At 39.5% G+C, this 18891-nt stretch overlaps 1 protein-coding gene across 1 annotated transcript in view; it reads right to left on the reverse strand.

Moving 5' to 3' along the window:
* Nucleotides 1–18891, reverse strand: part of CSMD1 (CUB and Sushi multiple domains 1) — a 1433388-nt gene that overhangs the window by 229967 nt on the left and 1184530 nt on the right. Inside the window, exon 26 of the mRNA XM_065899861.1 lies at nt 14312–14514. Coding sequence (XP_065755933.1) covers nt 14312–14514 — 203 coding nt within the window. The remainder of the gene's footprint in view (nt 1–14311; nt 14515–18891) is intronic.

Consider the following 18891-nt stretch of genomic DNA (forward strand, 5'->3'; position numbering starts at 1 on the left):
AAAGGCATGAAAATGCATGTCACTGAAGAGAATGTACAGATGGCAAATAAGTACGTGAAAAGATGTTCAAAATCATTAGCCATTAGGGAAATGCAAAGAGATATCACTACATACCTATTAGTGCAGCTAATAATATCACATATATAGACAACATCAAATGATGGTGAGGATGCAGAGAAAAGGAATCACTTAGGCATGGTTGGTGTTAATGTAAGATGGTACGGCCACTCTGGGAAATTATTTGGCCATTAAAATCTAAACATTCAATTGCCATTCAACCCAGAAATTATACTTCTGGGCATTTATCCCAGATAAATGAAAACTTATGTTCACACAAAAACTTGTACATGAATGTTTATGGCAGCTTTATTCATAATGGTCCCAAACTAGAAATAACCTAGATGTCCTTCAGTGGGTGAATGACTAAACAAGCTGGTATATCCAGTCTATGGAATACTACTCCACAACACAAAGGAATAAACCGAGGGGACACACAACAGCCCCAGTGAATCTCCACAGAACTACTCTGAGTGAAAAAAGGGAGACTACACCTTACAGGATTCCTTTCATATAACATTGTTGGAATGGCAAAGTCATGTAAATAGAGAACAGATTAGAGGTTGCCAGGGTTAAGGATAGGGTGGTGGCAGGAGGGAAGTGGGTGTGGCTATAAAAGGACAACCTGAGGGACCCTTTTGGTGATGGGTGTTCTGCATATTGACTGATCATTGTCGATATTCTGGCTGTGATTTGTGCTCTAGTTTTGCAAGATGTTACCCCTGGAGGGGACTTCCTAAGGGTTCACAGGATCTCTCTGTTTTACTCCTCACAAGAGCATGTGAATTTACAAGTACTTCTAAAGAAAAAGTTTAATTATAAAGGTTTATATATATATGCACAAATATATGTCTGAGTTGCAGTATTCACTTGAATTGCATACAATGAATACAAATCATTTTAGATTTAAAACTATTTTTATGATATGAATGTATGTGTATACACGTGTTTAATTTCAAAATTCAAAGGAATGAAACAATATCAGGATTCAACACAGGAATCGTGTTATTTCTCATGTTCCTTCATGACAGAAAGCAACACGGGCTTCAGGATTGTGAAATTATGGATATATACTGGCAAATCTGAAGATGCACACTATATATTGTCACTCATTCCTGAGGAAAATGACTCTTTCTTTCGGAATAAAAAAATACGAAATCAGACGAGAAGTCCTTTCTCATGAACACAATTAACTATTTACCAAGAGGCTTCATTAATGCTATTACTGCGGGCCAGAGGGAACAAATTAGAGGCCAAGATTCCTCAGACAGGAACGCTGAAGCCTCAGAAGGCGTGAAAGATTTTAGTTTGACAGCGGGACCACAGGCATTAAAACACTTGTGCAGACAGAGAGAGTGATGTTAGTATACGAAAATACTAAATACCCTTTATGATCTGTTACTCAAGCATCCTCTGTAACAATGTTTCAAAAGTGGAACATTTGCTTTCATGGTCTTTGTACTGAATAAACACTTAATAGCTATGAAAATATGTCATTATAGTAGACTATCAAACGTAAGTGTAAATTGAGTTCTACAATTTAAGAAAAACTTCAATATGGAACAGAAATAAATCAATCACTTTGATTCTGCACAACAGGGAATGTGAATTCCATTAAAGCAAAAAAGTTGAGTCCCATATTTCATGCTAATTAAATCAAAATATAATCATTCAAGAGCTATTTATATTGCAGCTATTAAACTAGACAATAAATCCCCTCATCCTACACATTTTCATTTTCAAATTCAGGAGTCACTTATTTTTTTGTAATAATCGTCCTTATACTTTTTCTGCTGCTTATAGTAAGATCTGAGTCCTCTATCTGTATAACATTGGATTTTTAAAATTAACTTGTTTAAATTGTTTTAAATTAACTTTTTAAATGATTTCAAAGATCCTCATAATCAATTATTGGAAAGAGAACATTAGTGGTATATAATACATGTCCAATTTAGGCAATTTCTGTAAGTCAAATAATTTTTCTATTTCTTGTAAATAAATGTTCTAATATTTGTTTGCTAGTTATACAACTATATTTTTGATATCTGCATACCACATAGTTGTAAAAATTAGACCATGTAAGAGAATGCACTTGGAAAATTTTAAAAGACATAAAAATATAACAGACTACTAGTGTTCACAACAGTACTTCAGTCACTTGTGTCAGTTAAGTTCCAAGGACTGCACTGGGAACTAAGTTAACTTCCTCCTTTATAAAGGAATTGCAAATACTCTGAGAAAAAATACTAATTAGCACTTCTATTTTCATCATGCCAAATATAGAATCTATGGGAAACTAAGTATGTCTGAAGATCTAAAAATACTTTAGACTTTAGAGTTACTTTAAAAACACTTTATATCTATTTAGTAACACAGATATTTACACTTTGAATGCATCATAAAATCCTATGTTTTGCATCCTCATAACAGTGAAGAATCCTTCATTCAGTTATTCAAAGAGGTTTTAGTTTCTTTATATCTAAAGTCACAATCAAAGGAAAACCTCACCCTCCATAGATCCTGTTCTAAACATCTATCACATTAGTCGTCACTGTTAAATTGATTCTCAGCTTTTAATAAGTACAAAAGATAAAAATCTGTGTACTGACACAAGACAGACTTGAGGGGAGAAAAAGATGACTATCACAGTTTTCACTAAACATTCTGCAAATCCACCTATTCTCTGCTGATAATAAGTGCACGATTAACAACTTCAACATGTTACAGAAACCTCAGGTGGTTGCAGCCATGCAAGTATCTGGTATCATAACGTTAGTGTGGTCAAGTGACAGTTAACCTGTTTACTATCTTTTCCTGCCTCTAAATCAAAACTGCACTATCTGGAGGCTTCCTGCCAAGCAAGTGTCAGGAGAATCTTACTTTTGCCAGTGTGAATTGAGTAGTGTGAAACAGGAGGCCAAGGAGTTGAGGAGATCTAATCTGAGAGCTGCAGACTGTGTCATTTATCACATAATACTTCCCTGGAGTCAATATATCTCTAGAACTGAGAATAAATAATAGCAGCCCCTTATATTTGGGAAAACTGATAAATCAAAGTGCTTTTGTGTTCCTTACTTTTGAGAGCAGTCCTCATCAAAACTGTGGGTGGTAAAAAGAGTATGGTGCCCTCATTTAACCTAAGTCCATGAAACTTGTGCACATGCCTGTTCACAGAGCTGTTAAGATGGGGCTTAGCCCCAAGCCATGTTATCTTTCATGGGTAGAAAAACAGTGCCTCTGTGATGCCTGTTCTAAAAATTATATAATATTACATGTGTGTGCATATGTGCATATACTTTTGAGAGTTTTCTGTTACAGGATTATGCAGTTTACTATAGTTTAAGTGAGTCTTATAATGCTTAAAATTATATACATAAAAATATAATATATATTTATATATAATACAATATATAATATATACTATATACATATGTTGTATATTATATATATAATATTATATATTATATATATGTATTTTTTCCACTTCCACTCCGATAGGATTGCTAAATATGGACAGTTTATATTCTCTTTAATACTGCTAAATGCTTCCAAGCATATTACTCGAATATGCACCTCAAATTTCTTTTTTAATCACCTTAATGAGAACGTGAGTTATCTGGGGAGGACAAGTTCTTTTTTTAAAATTTATTTATTTATTTTTGGTTGCGTTGGGTCCTTGTTGCTGTACTCAGGGTTTCTCTAGTTAAGGCAAGCGGGGGCTGCTCTTCATTGCGGTGTGCCGGCTTCTCACTGCGGTGGCTTCTCTTGTTGCGGAGCACGGGCTCTAGGCACACGGGCTTCAGTAGTTGTGGCACATGGGCTCAGCAGTTGTGGTTCAAGGGCTGTAGAGTGCAGGCTCAGTAGTTGTGGCACACGGGCTTAGCTGCTCCGCGGCATGTGGGATCTTCCCGGACCAGGGCTCAAACCCGTGCCCCCTGCATTGGCACGTGGATTCTTAACCACTGCGCCACCAGGGAAGTCCAAAGACAAGTTTTAAGTCACTTTTAAAATTCAATTCAACACACATCTACTGGGTGGTTGCTCTTGTAATTGGAACCATCCTAAAGACTGAATATTAGAAAAATCAATAATTTAGGAAATTATTTAAAAATCAGAAATATTTTATTAAATATTAAAAATATTAAATATTTAAAATATCAATATTTTTATTGATATATTAAAATATTTAAAAAATCAATAATTTAGGAAATTCAGTCTCACTAGAACCAATAACCAAAAAAAAAGAAATAAGCAGAAAATATAGACACATACACAAGAAACTAGAAAACAAAAGACAAAATACTTTTAAGTGTCAAAAGTGAGGTAGAGATAAATGCAGTAACTAGTGTAAAATATCTGACTTCTGAATACCAGGATATTCAGTAACAGCCAAAAAGTTATAAAAATAACTAGTGGTGAACATTATAGAGGGGGAAGTGTAAAAATGATATAAAATGGGTTCTTATTTATTCTTTGGGCTCAGAGAATCCTCCTACAAGGAGTGGTGTTTAATTGCCACTCGGGAAATGGACAGGAATAGCAGGCAGTGAACAGGGGGACAGAGTCCTGGACAGAAGGCACTTTGCAAGTGAAGGTCTGAAAACAGGAGAAAAAAATCCTTAGAAGCCAGGTGGAAGGAGTGGGTGAGGATGGGCAGATACACGGGAGCCCCACGTCAATCAGTCGGGGGTCATGTAACAGGATTTTATTCTCCAGTCAGAAACTGGAGAAGGACTTTTTACGTGGGGGGCTTAGCTTGATTAGATTGGCTCTTGGCCAACGTGGCTTTTCTCAAACGCAGGTTCAATACGATCACCCTCCTCTGAGCAGCCCTTTAGACAGGGTCTGGTGTGGGTGAGACCCAGCAGATGTGGGCTTGTGTGATGAAGGGGAAATGCAAGATAAGAGCAGCCACACGAGGTCTTGTTGGAGGCTGGGTCTGGATTGGATCGGATGTGGTGACGGGATAGACCCGGACATGCCAATTTTGACATGTCTGCAAGATGTTCAAACGAATTTATGTATTTGGCCCCTTAGAGCTTCACAAGACAGGTGTGAGCTCCGAATAGAGAGTTTTGAAGTGATGACCTTCTGGATCTTTGTCCACACCCAGGGAAGAAAGAACATTGCTCAGAGAGACAGTGAATAGAGAGAGCAGATGACTTAAGACCAGGTCCCAAGGAAACCAGGAAGAGGAAGGTGAGACTGCAGGAGACAACAGAGAGACTGGCAAGGCAGGAAGGATTGGAGGGACAGTTGTGAAAATCCAGGGAAAATAATATTTCAACAAGGTGGAAAGTGTCAGATGCACTGAACTTCTGCAGGAGGCCACTTGCCAGAACCACGAAAAGGTGTGTGTTGATTGAGACTCATGGCTTATTTTTGACCGTGACAAGAGCGGTGAAACCGAGGTGATGGGGGCAGAAACAAACCAGGGGGCTGCAGGATGATTTGGAGGTGAGGAAACGCACACAGCAAGCCCAAAACATGTTCTAGATGAAGGAGAAAAACAGGATGCTCAAAGGTGGCAAAGGGTTGTTGTATGTATTTATCTTAAATTGTGATTTGAGCATCTGTGTACAAGGAGTGAGGAGTCAGAGGAAAGGGTGAAAATGAAACAAGATGAGGGCACACCAGGCAAGGTCCCAGCAGCCGGGGGCATATCCATGATAGGACCAGCCTTGCTTGGGAGAAGGCATGACTATCCCAAGCTAACAGGAGTAAAGAAACAGAATGATGTCTCCTGGAGGAAGTGGAAGGAAATCCTTCTGACAGGTTTATCTTTGTGAATGAAGACTCCAGATCATCCACTGCCCCAAAGAGGAGACGAGCAAAGGGGTGAAGGTTTGAAAATGAGGTGAATGGGACCCAGAGTTCCCTGGCAAAATAAGTGACTGTAGCTCAGCTACGTGAGGGTGGGGGTCCCACAGTCACTGGGAAGAAGCTCTTGGTTTACGCGTCTCCTTCTCACCAGAGGATGCTGGGCAGATGCGATGCAGGAAGCACATGGGCCAGGGAGCTTAGCACGTGGAAAGAGACTTGATTTTAAGGATAAAATGGCTGAAGACAGAAAAGAAGTATAGGGAATTTAGGAGGAACCAATAGAAGGGAGAACAGTGACAGCCTAGACGCCCCAGTAAAGCACTAAGAACCGACACAGGCAGGGAAGTGAAGATGGAAAGATCAGCTGTGGGAACGGAGCAGCACGTTCCGGTTCAACTTTGCCGACTGAAGGTGAAGCGGGATGCAGTGCACCTTCCCAAGAGTGGCTGGTGGAGGGGAGTGGAGACCGCAGGGCGTCAAGCAGGAGCTGAAGACCTCAGAGGTGGGCGTCACCCCAGGGAAGGTGAAGGACATATCCCGGAGCTGCAGGGAAGCAGACCAGGGTCCTCACCAGGTGGGCCGTCCAGAGGAGGCAGACAGAGACAAGGAGATTCTAGGTGAATGGCATATGTTTCCCCATAACTTTCATGAAGACCGGGCAACGTCTGCCTTATTAGCACTGGATCCCCAACGCCAGCACTGATCAGGAGCACAGGAGGAAGGGGTTCAATATTGGTTGGTGAATAAATAAAGTAATACACGAATGAATGAATGAGTGGTTAGTTCATTAATTCCTCATTATTACACCAATGTGTTCACACACATTATGAGGACAAGGGTGACCTGGGCAGGGTGTGGTCAGATGCTTATCTCAATATTTGTCACAGTGATTCAAATTTTCTATGTTCTCCTCACTGACTCAACTTATTTCTGAATGACATGCTTTTAAAGACATTATGATAACTCAGTCTGTAAAATTTAGGAGCACTCTCTTCTCATTCAAGCGAGGTAGCGTAACTCTGCCTCCTGCACGGTGCTGATTGACAGTTACATCCGCGGTCCTGGGGGAGGGGGGCCGTGCCGGGACTTCCCACAGAAATCACTGCTGCCTGAGGAATGATTTATGAGCTTTCAGTAGGAGTAAGATTTAGATTAGCAGAAAGGTAGGTACAGATGATACTCCCACTAGTAGTTTTATAGAAAAGGGTTGAGATCTTTTTCACAGTAAGTATTAGATACATCCTCAAGGAAAGGGAACCCTTTGTGCACTGTTGGCGGGAATGCTAATTGGTGTAGCCACTGTGGAACACAGTGGGGAGGTTCCTCAAAAAATTAAAACTAGAGCTACCATATGATCCAGCAATCCCACTTCTGCACATAAGATCAAAGGGAATGAAAACAGGATCTCAAAGAGATACCCGCACCCCCATGTCCACTGCAGCACTATTCACAATAGCCAAGACATGGAAACAACCTAAGTGTCTACCTACAGATGAATGGATAAAGAAGATGCAGTACATGCACAAACACACACACACACACTGGACTGTTATTCACCCATGAAAAAGAAGGAAATCCTGCCATTTGCTACAACATGGATGGACCTCAAGGGCATTATGCTATGTGGGATGTCAGGAAGAGAAAGACAAATACTGCATGATAGCACATATGTGGAATCTGCAAAAGCTGAATTCATAGAATCAGCGAGTAGAATGGTGGTCATCAGGGGCTGGGGGGTGGGGGTGAATGGGGAGATGTTGGTCAAAGGGCACAAACCTCCAGTAACAAGATAAATAAGTCACGCACAGCATGGTGACTACAGTTAAGAACACTGCATTATATACCTGAAAGTTGCTAAGATAGTAGCTCTTCAGTGTTCTCACCACCAAAAAGCAGTGGTAATTATGTGATGTGATGTGGTATGAACTACAGTGGTGATCACTTTTTAGTCTCTAAATGTATCAAATCAACATGCTGTACACCTTAAACTTACACATTTCTATGTATCAATTATTTTATTATTTTTAAAAATTGAGGTATAGTTGATTTACGGTATTAGTGAATATGTTAGTTTCAGGTGTACAACACAGTGATTCAATATTTTTATAGATTACACTCCATTTAACGTTGTTACAAAACAATGGCTTTATTTCCCTGTGTTGTACATATCTTTGTGGCTTATCTATGTTATATACAATTGTTTGTACCTCTTAACCCCCTACCCTATCTTTCTCTTCCCCACTTCCCTCTCCCCACTGGTAACCACTAGTTTGTTCTCTCTACTGGTGAGGCTATTCCTGTTTCTTTTTTTAATATTCACTAGTTTGCTTTGTTTCTTAGATTCCACATATGCAATAAGTCAGTTATATTTCAATGAAACTGGAGGGGAAAAAAGATACGTCCCCAAGAATAGGGAAGATGCCATTATGTGTCCTGTTTTTCTCTGTTCCTCTTGTTATCAATCTTGTTAGTATTAGACAAAGCCAACCACAGCTAAAACCCCAACACTCTGTGGAATCCAGGATTTAGAATTTAAACTAAATTCTAAATAAGCTAGCATCTTAGTCTCAATAATTCAACACACACCAGTTCTACCCCTGTTATGAGCTGGGTGCGAGTAATCAAAGGTGGATAAAACTCTTTGGCCTCTCTGGGTGTGAGTGGCCAATGATAAGAACATACGATCAGTTTTCCACCAGCCCCACAAGGGGAGTCCCAAGAGAGCAGGGGGTGAGCAGTCTAGCTGCACCTGCTGTGTCCTGTCTCTGCGCAGAAACTTGGTACAGGCGCCCGGGCTCTATGGCCAGTTCTCTCCTATAAACAATCCCACTCTGCTCAGCAACTGGCAGCCCCAAGGGTCTCTCTTGTTTTGAACAACAAATGATTTTTTTTAATGAAAATGTACCTATTAAATTATCTTTCAATAAAGTAAATTAGGAAGGGATGTTATGTAGCCGCTAAGTTAGGACCATTATTTACAGGGAAATCCATCTCATGGAATCTGAGGGTGCAAGATCGCCCTGGAGCCGTTCTCCCTAGAGTGGGAGAGCTGTGAGTTCGGACCACTAGAGGCTCAGCTGAAGTTTATTTAACCCCTAGAGTAAAGGTCAGTTTTGTGAGCCGAACTCCATTTTCTTACATTTTATGCACGGTTAAATAGTAATTAAACTTTAATGAAAAGTGTTAGGCTGATTACAATTAACATAATTGCACTAGTCAGTTCTTATTCTCATGTTTTACATGCTGTGTGGAGCTGGCAGGACAATGGACCTTGAATGGGGTGTGAATATCCTGTGAGCACCAACAGTTCATTTTTCTAGTGGAGAAAATGTCTTATAGCAAAGGGAAGGTAAACACACACATAAGGAAGGGTGTGGTGTGTAGCTGCTCCCTCAGTGGCCATTAAGCCTGCACGCAGACACATAGCACTGAGGCTAAGAATCAATATCCCCGCACCCAGTAAGCAGTTGTTCTTCTCCCAAGATTATTATAAAGCAGGGGAAAAAATGATCTTTTTAAAATAAAATCAGGAAATTTATCAAATAATAGATTATGTTCAGTTAAATTAAAACATGGGTATTAATCTTTATAAAATGAAAATAGTCTGCTTGGTTTCTAACTGGTATCAAAACATTAAGGAAGGATAAATAAATGTATAAAGAATTATAAAACTTAAAAGGTCAACAAAGATGCATACATGTTATTAAATCTGTCTAATGCGTTTTTTTACCAGTGAAAACACAGTCTATACTGTCCACTACTTCTGATAATAAATGTCATATAAAGACCATTAACACTGGACAGAAACTAACTCAGAACTGAAAGAATCTTTATTATTAAAGGCTTTTCTATTAACATTTTTGAATGAAGCTGAAATCAGTAATGAAACATCCTTTTTGGTACATGACATAGTGTTTGTCACACAATCAAAATCATCCTAATATTTTCAAGATTCGCATCATTGGAAAGTTTTCAAGCATATTTGATTAGAAACAATTTTTAGCCACTGACTGTATGTCATGTTCTAGACATTCTGCCCTCCAGGAACTTAGTCCCGTAGACTGCAAGTAGGATGCTCACACATGATGGGATAAACACTGTCTCAGAAATATGAGCACTGAATTTGGGCACTGTAAGTGACAATGTCATTAATTCTGCTAAAGGGGTCTTAAAAGATGGTGTGTCCACATGTGGATTCGTTAAGCAAGCAAAGAGGAAAAAGCCAAGAGCAGCGTGTAAAATGAACATATACCAGATACGTGCATACGAATACATACACGCCTCTTGCTGGTGTGTATGTTACAGGGGGATTGACAGGGTGGAGGGCAGTAATTAAGGATGAAAACTGAAAATGTAGAGTTTTGCATAAGTGTGCATACAGGCTTTTATAGCCTTTATTTTGGCAATGGGGGGAATCAGAACTCTCTCTGGCTGAGATGGGAAGCCAGTGGAGAGTTCTGACCAGAGCAAGGTGCCTCATTAAGACCCATCCTGGTTCCTCTGGTCAGGTAAGATAGTAAATGGACAAGAGCGGGGAGACGAAGCCAGTCTGTAAGCCATGGAAGCTCAGTCTGGTGTGGAAGGACCCAGATCAAGGTGGTAGGGGTACAGGTGGAGAGATGTGGGATTTTGAATATGGACCCTACTGAATTTGATGCTGGATTATATGTGGGGTGGAAGATAAAGGGGCGACTCAGAATGCAGCTGACATTCACCAAGATGGGAAAGCTTGAAGGAAACCAGGTTTGAGAAAGGAGATGATTGGAAATGTGGTCACGTTTCACATGGTATGTCCTCTGCTTTCTATCCCCACATCAAGTTGGAGGGAAACCTCGGGTACTCAGGGGAGAGGTCTTGGGAGGCTGACTGATGGAACCTGAGGAGTCAGTACTGATGGAGAGAAAGAGACATGAGGATGGGCCCTAGTGGAATCCAACCTTTACAGCTTGGGGAAGGAAAGATGAGAACCAGAAAAAAGACTATAATGGAGTGGCCACTGGAAGAAGGAGGACCAAGAGGGGATGAGGAGATGGAAGGCAGTTAAAGAAGGTGTTCTAATAATAGAGAAATTGTCAAAATTAAAAAGCCACAACCAGGTATGGATTATGTGACTGAGAGGGAGGGTGACATTGATGTTAAATCCTTACACTTTAACTTTATTGAGAAAAGTCTGATCATTCAAGTGTCTCTAAGAAAACGAATGTTCAAATAAGGGCTTTTCCTCCAATAACTAAGTTACACCTACAATGCGAAGTTCACATAGTATTGGCATACTATCAAGTTAAAATGGTTTACCAAGAAAACTAATTTAATACTATTGAATACATGTCATTTTTGCTTTGCAACAAAGGTCATACTCAAAGTATCAATTATTTGAGGAAAATACTGAAGTTCCATTATTTTTTATTTTATTTTGAAATCATAGATAAGCGCTAATACTTCAAATTCTAACATTAGCTTGTCTTAGGAATGGCAGCGCAATCTCACTTACACATAAAGTACCTCTTTTTTTTTTAAGTCCCGGGATCATAAAGACAAATAAATGGGCTTTTCCTGCTTTCCACTTACAGAAGAGCAGTAAGGCTTCTTGAGCTGAAGGGATAGGCTCTTTTGCATGTTTCAAGGAGATTCAAGCCTTTGGTTTAGAAAGACTCTAGCCTGATCTAGTTTCATGGCTGGATTCTCCAGTGGGGAAAGGATGGCTCAGAATTGCAGGAGTGGAGAGTGGCACATTGGTCATGGGTGTAGGGAGGTTGACCAGATATCCCAGCTTGCCATTGCTGAAGGGGGTTCCTGGGACATAGGAATGTCAGTTTCATGGGCTTGACAATGTTCCTTTGGGAACTGTATCATTTAGGATCCAACACAAAACATATGACACACTTCCCATAGATCATTTGAGAGGGTTTCTTTACAAATGTTGGGTCTGGAGAAGCCCAGGTAGAAGTGTGGTCACTGGGAGTTGGTTACAGAAACCTGGAAAGGGACATGTATGGATACGGCTTCTTGAGGAAAGTAGTGAGCTTTGGTTGAGGGAATCTGATAGGGAGGTATCACACTCCGACACCGCTCTCCTCCCTGCACCTCTCATCTCCTGCCCGAGCCCACCACTGGAGGAACCCAGGCAGAGGGCACAGAACATAGTCCACACATGTCCACCACTAGGATCAGAGTAGATTGAGAAATGGTGGAGAGTAGATCTAAAAAGGCAAAGGGAAAATACATGATGCAAGTGGAAAGGTGCTTAGAATTTGGTGCAATATCTTCAATTCACAAATAAAGCAATAAAGAAAGAGATAGGTCAGTTTCAAATCTCTAGAGATCAAGACAGAAACCCAAATTTTCAGCATCACACTTCAGGCCAAGTTTTTCTAAATTATGCCAAGCAAAGTTTTTATATCTTGTTTTTTCCTTCCCATAGAGTTTTAAAGACCATGCAGAAACCCATTCATACAGAAGCCTCAGAGTCAACATTTTATTTTCAAATGGTATTTCCCAAAGTGCATACTAAATGCTATGTTAAACCATATGAAAATGCTAACATTCAACCATTTTTTATCTGCAAAAATGACAATCCTGTATGGTTCAAATTAGAACACTTGGAAAACCAAGTTAAAAAAATTAAGCAAGTTTCATTTCTGTAGGAACTTTAATGGGCGTGTTCATGTTTATCACCTCCTAAGTATCAATATGTCAGTTAAGTATATTATTTGTATAATTATAAATATAGAACATAAACGTCTATGCTCTCAAATAACTATAATAAAGGATTCTCCTTTGTCTTTAACCCAAACTAGGAAGATGTCTTTTCAAAGAGAAAATCATGAGGAATATAGAAAAATAAGTGGTTTCTTGGTTCCACATGAATTTTTAAAAAGGGAAGATTTTAAAAGGCCAGGAACAAAACAACATACTCTTACCATATAATATAGCAATCACACTCTTTGGTATTTACGCAAAGAAATTAAAGACTTATGTCGACACAAAAACCTACATGCAAATGTTTATAGCAGCTTTATTCATAATTGCCAAAAGTTAGAAGCAACCAAGATGTCCTTCAGTAGGTGATGGATAAATAAACAGTGATACATCCAGACAATAGAATACTATTCAGCACTAAAAAGAAATGAGCTACTAAGCTGTGAAAAGACATGGAGGAACCTTAAATGCATGTGATTTGCTGTGAACCTAAAACTGCTCTAAAGAATAAATTCTATTTAAAAAAAAGAAAAAGAAAAAGAAACCAAGGCCAGGAGAGTATAGAATGGGTGGGAAAGGAAAACAAACATAACCTCAAAATGGTACCAACTTTTTCATTTTGCTAAACAAGGACATTACATCACACATCTTTCACCTACTCTTACCACAATTTCTAAAGATGGAGGCCATATTTATCTCGCAAAAATGATATAACCTTGGAATAAAAAACATTTTTTCCCAAGGCAGGATAGCAGAAGCAAACTTACCTTGATATTTTTGCCATAAACCAGTGAAAATTTTACCACATAGAGATTCTATTCCATGAACACATATTCACAAACTACTGCCTCAAAGCACAGCGAACCAGAGGTAAGAAACTGTGCAGACCTTAACCTTAATTTTATTACCAACCTTTTAAAGCATCAAATTGACCTAAGTCCATTTACTCATGTAAATCCTAAATATGGCTCACCAGTGACCTGCCCAGAGATAAACTGAGCCAGAATATGTTTATGTGCAAATTCCGCTAGTTTTACGATGACGGCTGACACTGGTGCTACCACATTATATGACACCTCTACACAGTGCAATTTGAAGGGTTCGCAAAGACGGAACTGCCACAATATATCTCCACCCCTTCCTTCTCAGGAAACTGTTCCTTAAAAATGGGCTAGACAGTGAAGGTGGGAACCATCGTCAAGAGGTAACAGCTTCAAAGTGCAAATGTGGTGCCCACTAAATCCTGCAGAGATTACTATCCTACATAAGCTATTTGAAACATCAGCCCTAAGGAGGGAAAAAATGCAGGGCCCTTCTATTCAGGGAAGTTGAAAGCAGAAAACTGAAGCAGCCTGGAGACATCAAGACTTCCTGGCACCAACCAGAGAGTGAGGGAGCCTGGCGCTGGTGCTGGGTGTGGCGGGGGGCACCAAAGATAAACTTGACCTCCCGGTAGAGACCCACATCTGTCCTGGGCCCAAGTTTAAATATTTACTGATTAACTCAAACCTTTAAAGTAAGTTGTTTTTCCCCCATAACTAAGGAGAGCCACTGTCTATCCCCATCTGAGAATGAACAGAATTTCCCAAGACAAACCGCTCTCTTGATAGGTGTTTTCAAAATTGTGTATTTTGCTCAACAAAAGGTACACCCTTCTCCGGGGAACCTTAAGACACAGATGCGGATCTGTCTCCCACTGTCCAGATCACGAAGAAGGGGGCCGTGCACCTACTTGAGAACTGGATGGAGAAGCCGGACTTGCTGATGAAGAAGTCGCTGTCGAACTGCAGAGTGAGCGAATTGAAGGTGCTGTGAATGTCCTCGGGCAGTGCTGAGCCGCTCCACTCCTTCAGCAGGATGGCGCTGTCCACCGGCCCGTCCCACACCTTCAGGATGTCATGGGCCAGCTCCGTGTCAAACACGATGAAGTGGAGGCTGCAAGGAGAGCACAGCTGGTACGGTGACTGAAAGGCCCCTCCCGCCCAGTGAGGACACCCCAGCACAAAACTCGGGTACACACCAGCCCGTTTCACCCACACCAAACCCCACCCCAATGTGCCTTTCCTTGTCTGACAGTTATGGATGAGCCTGGAGCCTCACAGAAGTGGACTCACTCGTGCACATCAGAAAACAGAAGCACCTACTTCTGTCTGTGATGGATACAGTGAGACCGCGGAGCTCTATGCTGAGCTGTGTGTTTAAGGATGAAACCAGGCCTTTTGAGACTGTCAGCTCTTTTTACAATTCAAAGCTTTCTCGGGCACACAAATCAAAGACGGGTCTGATATAGCTTTGTTTTAAGCTAACAGACGTCGGATTTTAATGCGTGTGGTATCAGTGTTGTTCCTGCAATGCCCCACTAGGTGGTAGCATCCATGCCAGGACAGAAACGCTGGCAGAGACGATGTTTACAGCAGGAGGATACTGTGTACCTGTATCTGAATGATCTCAGCTTATGTTGTGTTTGTTTCTGTACATTTTATTTTCGGAAAAAATACATTATTTGAAATACCAACACAAAGGCAGAAATGTGTAGTATAAACTCCTTTCTTCATAACATTTTAACATACTTCTATCACATTTACAGATATCAAAGCAACTTAAAATCTCTATGTCAGAGGAAGCTCTTTCAGTGACGGCAGCAGACCTGTAATTCTATTTATGGCAATTCAGACAGATAAAACAGTTTAACATCAACAAAAATCTGTATTTGCTGAATGCTTTCATTAATTGTTTTTCACTCACTGCTTACTGCACAAAATTGTAAGAGAAAAATCATAATAAATGACATACGAAAAACGGTGCACAAATCCCAATTATTTACTTTGTGCATATTATAAATTCAAAGAAAATATCTATCTCACCCTGCATAAATATAAAATGTAGTATATTTTTAAATGTTTGATTTAAAATATTATTAATATAGAGGGAAGTACATAATATAGCAGACACTTAGATACCTACCACCACCAATGTTAACATTTTGCCTTATTTGCTTCAGATCTTTTTTAAAAATAAAATTTTATAGACACAGTCCTACTCCCCTGCCTCTCCACTTATGCATTTGTTTTTCCTCTCACCCCACATTCTGAAATCGTGATGGTCTCTTCTCATTTATATTTTTATAATTTTCATATGTTCATGTAGTATACCTATCTCCAAACAATATACAGTACTATTTTGTGCGTTTAACAGTAATTACATACTAGATGTCATTTTGGCATGTATGTGCTTGTATCATTTTCAAGTTGTTTTTTATATTCAGCATAAGGCGAAATTCCTCTAAACTGAAAGATGTAGGTTTTGTTAAGTCGCTTTAGAAGCATGAGGAAATGCTTCATTTGTCTGGTCCTCTAACAAAAGATAGTTAGTTTCTGCATTTTATTATGACAAATGGTGCTCAGCCTAGGGTCCCTCTAGGCTCAAGAAGAGAAACGGCCAAGTTGTTCTAGCATGTGACTGTAACTTCTTACAGTCTCACAATAAAGTACAAATGGCTCTGTGTTGTCACATCTTCACCAATACCTGATAACATCAGACTTAAATAGTTGTAAAAAGAGAAAATTTGATGATTGTGGAACGGTATCATGTTTAAGTTACATCTCCCTGAATATTCATGAGGTTGAACATCCTTTTGTGAGTCTAAGGCAACCCACTTTCAACATAGTTCAGCCATTCAGCAAACACTTATTGAGCACCGACTGGGTACGAGGCACTCTTCTAGGAATTTTGGATACATCAGTGAACTAAATGAAGAACCCTGCCTTCATGGAGTTTACATGGTTGGTAATGGGGGAGATGAGCGAAAAACAGCAACCATAAAAAATAAGTAAAGAAGACTGCATTTCGTAAGTGGTAAATGCCATCGAGGAAAGAAAAAAGCAGAGCAGAATAAGAAGCACTGGTCATGCCAGGACCAGAGGATGGGGGGAGATTTAGGTATTATATGGGGTTGTTGGTTAATCCATGTTGGTGAGGAGAGGTTTGAGCAGACCGAAGGAGATGGAGGGGTTGTTATACTTGGTGTGAGGGGAGAGTGAAGCCCAGCAAAAGCCCGACACAGAGGGCATGGTTTCAGCATTTGAGACCATCCAGGCACCAATTTAACCAGAGCAGAGAGAGGGCCTGATAAGGAAACTGAGGCCAGAGAAATAACGGGTGTAGTGGATGGGGAAGGGGAAGCGGGGGGCTGGTGGGCAACACACAGGGTTTTATAGATTGTTCTGAAGATTCTGGCTTTCACCCTGGGTGACAGACCAATGTGGTGTTCTTGGTAAAGAAGTTATCCCACCTGTGATTTAAAAATAATTGCTCTGCACTTGTGTTGGCAACAGGCTATACAGGGCAAGGCAGAATCAAGAATCAGATGGCTGTTGCTCAGAGGGGCTGGACAGGGGAGGTACTGAGAGGTTGTCAGATTCTGGGCACGGTTTGAAGGTGGGGAAAACAGGACTGGGTAAGTCATGTATGATTAAGAGAGGATGCAAGGTCACTCGAAGGTTTTTGCCTGAGAGATGAGAAAGGTGGAGAGGTCACGGGCTGAGGTGAGAAAGGGTGCAGGTGGAAATGTTTGTGGGGTGGGAAGACCAGGGATTATGATGTGGGCCTGTAAATTCAAGATGCCTACCGCACATTGAGTAGAGACTTGAGCAGACAGCTGTTCAGGCGAACCTGGAGCTTCAGAGAGAACTCTGAAAGGAAATAATAAACCTGTGTCTTCGGAAATAAATGGTCTTAAGTCATGGGACTACATGAGATCATCAAAGGTCTTAGGTGGAGAATAGGACCATGGACTCTGAATTATCTGATCACATTTGATTGCCCACTTTTGTAATGCATTCTTCATCTCTTTTATTACTGTTTATATATTATATTATATTCTTGTGGATGGATTTTGTTACATACCCTTTATCGTTTTAAGAAAAAAACCCTGCTACTTACTACGCTAGGAAGGTTTTCGTTTTATCTCTTTATGTTGTTGATCATGAACATGTATTCAATTCTATTAAACTACTTTTTCTCTACCTATTTAGATGATCATACAGGTCATTTTTCTTAATATATAAAATGGGAGTAATTACAGAGTTCAGCTCTTTATTTTTATTTCCTGTTCTTTACTTGTTCTTGTGATATGAAGGTTATTTTAGCCTCATTAAATGAATCAGATCATTTCCATATTTTTCTTTTGGATGGAAGGTTTTTCCTATATATTGGTATAATATAATCTATTATCTTCTTAAATTTTCTAAAAGTAATCCTTATTGTAGGGGTATATTTCAATTCCATTTCTAATGTCAATTATTTGGGGCTCCTGTATTCTATCATAATATGTCAGTTATTTTTCTACCAATGATACCTTTTCAAGAATCAGTTTGTGGGTTTGGTAATTCTCTATATTATTTCTTCCATTAATTTCTTTTACTCTATTTGTTGTTTTTCAACTATACTTCTTTGAATTTACTCTGATAGCATTTTTCAAATTCCATTAGCTGGAGCTTAACTTGATTTTCAAGCGATCTTCTTTTTCCAATACGTGCATTTAAGGCTATAAATTTCACAGTAAGCCGTTAATCATGTGTCTTTTCTTTTCAAAATTGAGCATGTGTTTTCCTTCTTGCTACAGATTTCTATTTCTATTCCATTTTGGTCATGGTGTGGAGTATAAAAGTGATTCTCTGCTTTATTGTTTTCACTGATTAGTTTGTTCCCAGTTTGTGATCATGTTTGCACATGTTCCATATTTACTTGAACAGAATGTGCACTTTCTAGTTGAAACCCGTATGTCTTTTTAAAATAATCTTAGTAATTGCATGGTTCAAATCCTCTGTAAACTTACTAATTTGTTACCTGTTTGATTTATGAGTTATAAAGAGTTAAAGGAGGCATGCTGTGCAAGTTCCAATGTCTCCATATAATTTATTTATTTTGTTTGTATTAAGCTATATTCTTAGCTGGATAAAAGTTCCTCTTAACTATCACATATGTCTGGTGAATATATATCCCTAAACCAATAGTAGTATTTTGTGTGTTAACAGTAATTGCATAATAGGAACACTTACAAGGGAATGACAGGTTGTTTGAATATAGATTCCAGGTTGACGGTTATTTTCCTTTAGTACTTCAAATACCTCTTTCTTTTGGTCTGTATTGTTAAGAAGTCTTCTATCAGGCTAGCTAATATATATCTTCCTTTTTTTAGCTGTTTCTCGGATCTTTTCTCCACCTTTGGTGTCCTTGGGCTTACAAAATGTGTCTAGGCATGCACTGACCTTTACTAATGCTACTCGAGACACATTAGGCTTTTATTAAACG

The sequence above is a fragment of the Phocoena phocoena genome, chromosome 21, assembly GCF_963924675.1.
Source record: "Phocoena phocoena chromosome 21, mPhoPho1.1, whole genome shotgun sequence".
NCBI lineage: Eukaryota > Metazoa > Chordata > Mammalia > Artiodactyla > Phocoenidae > Phocoena > Phocoena phocoena.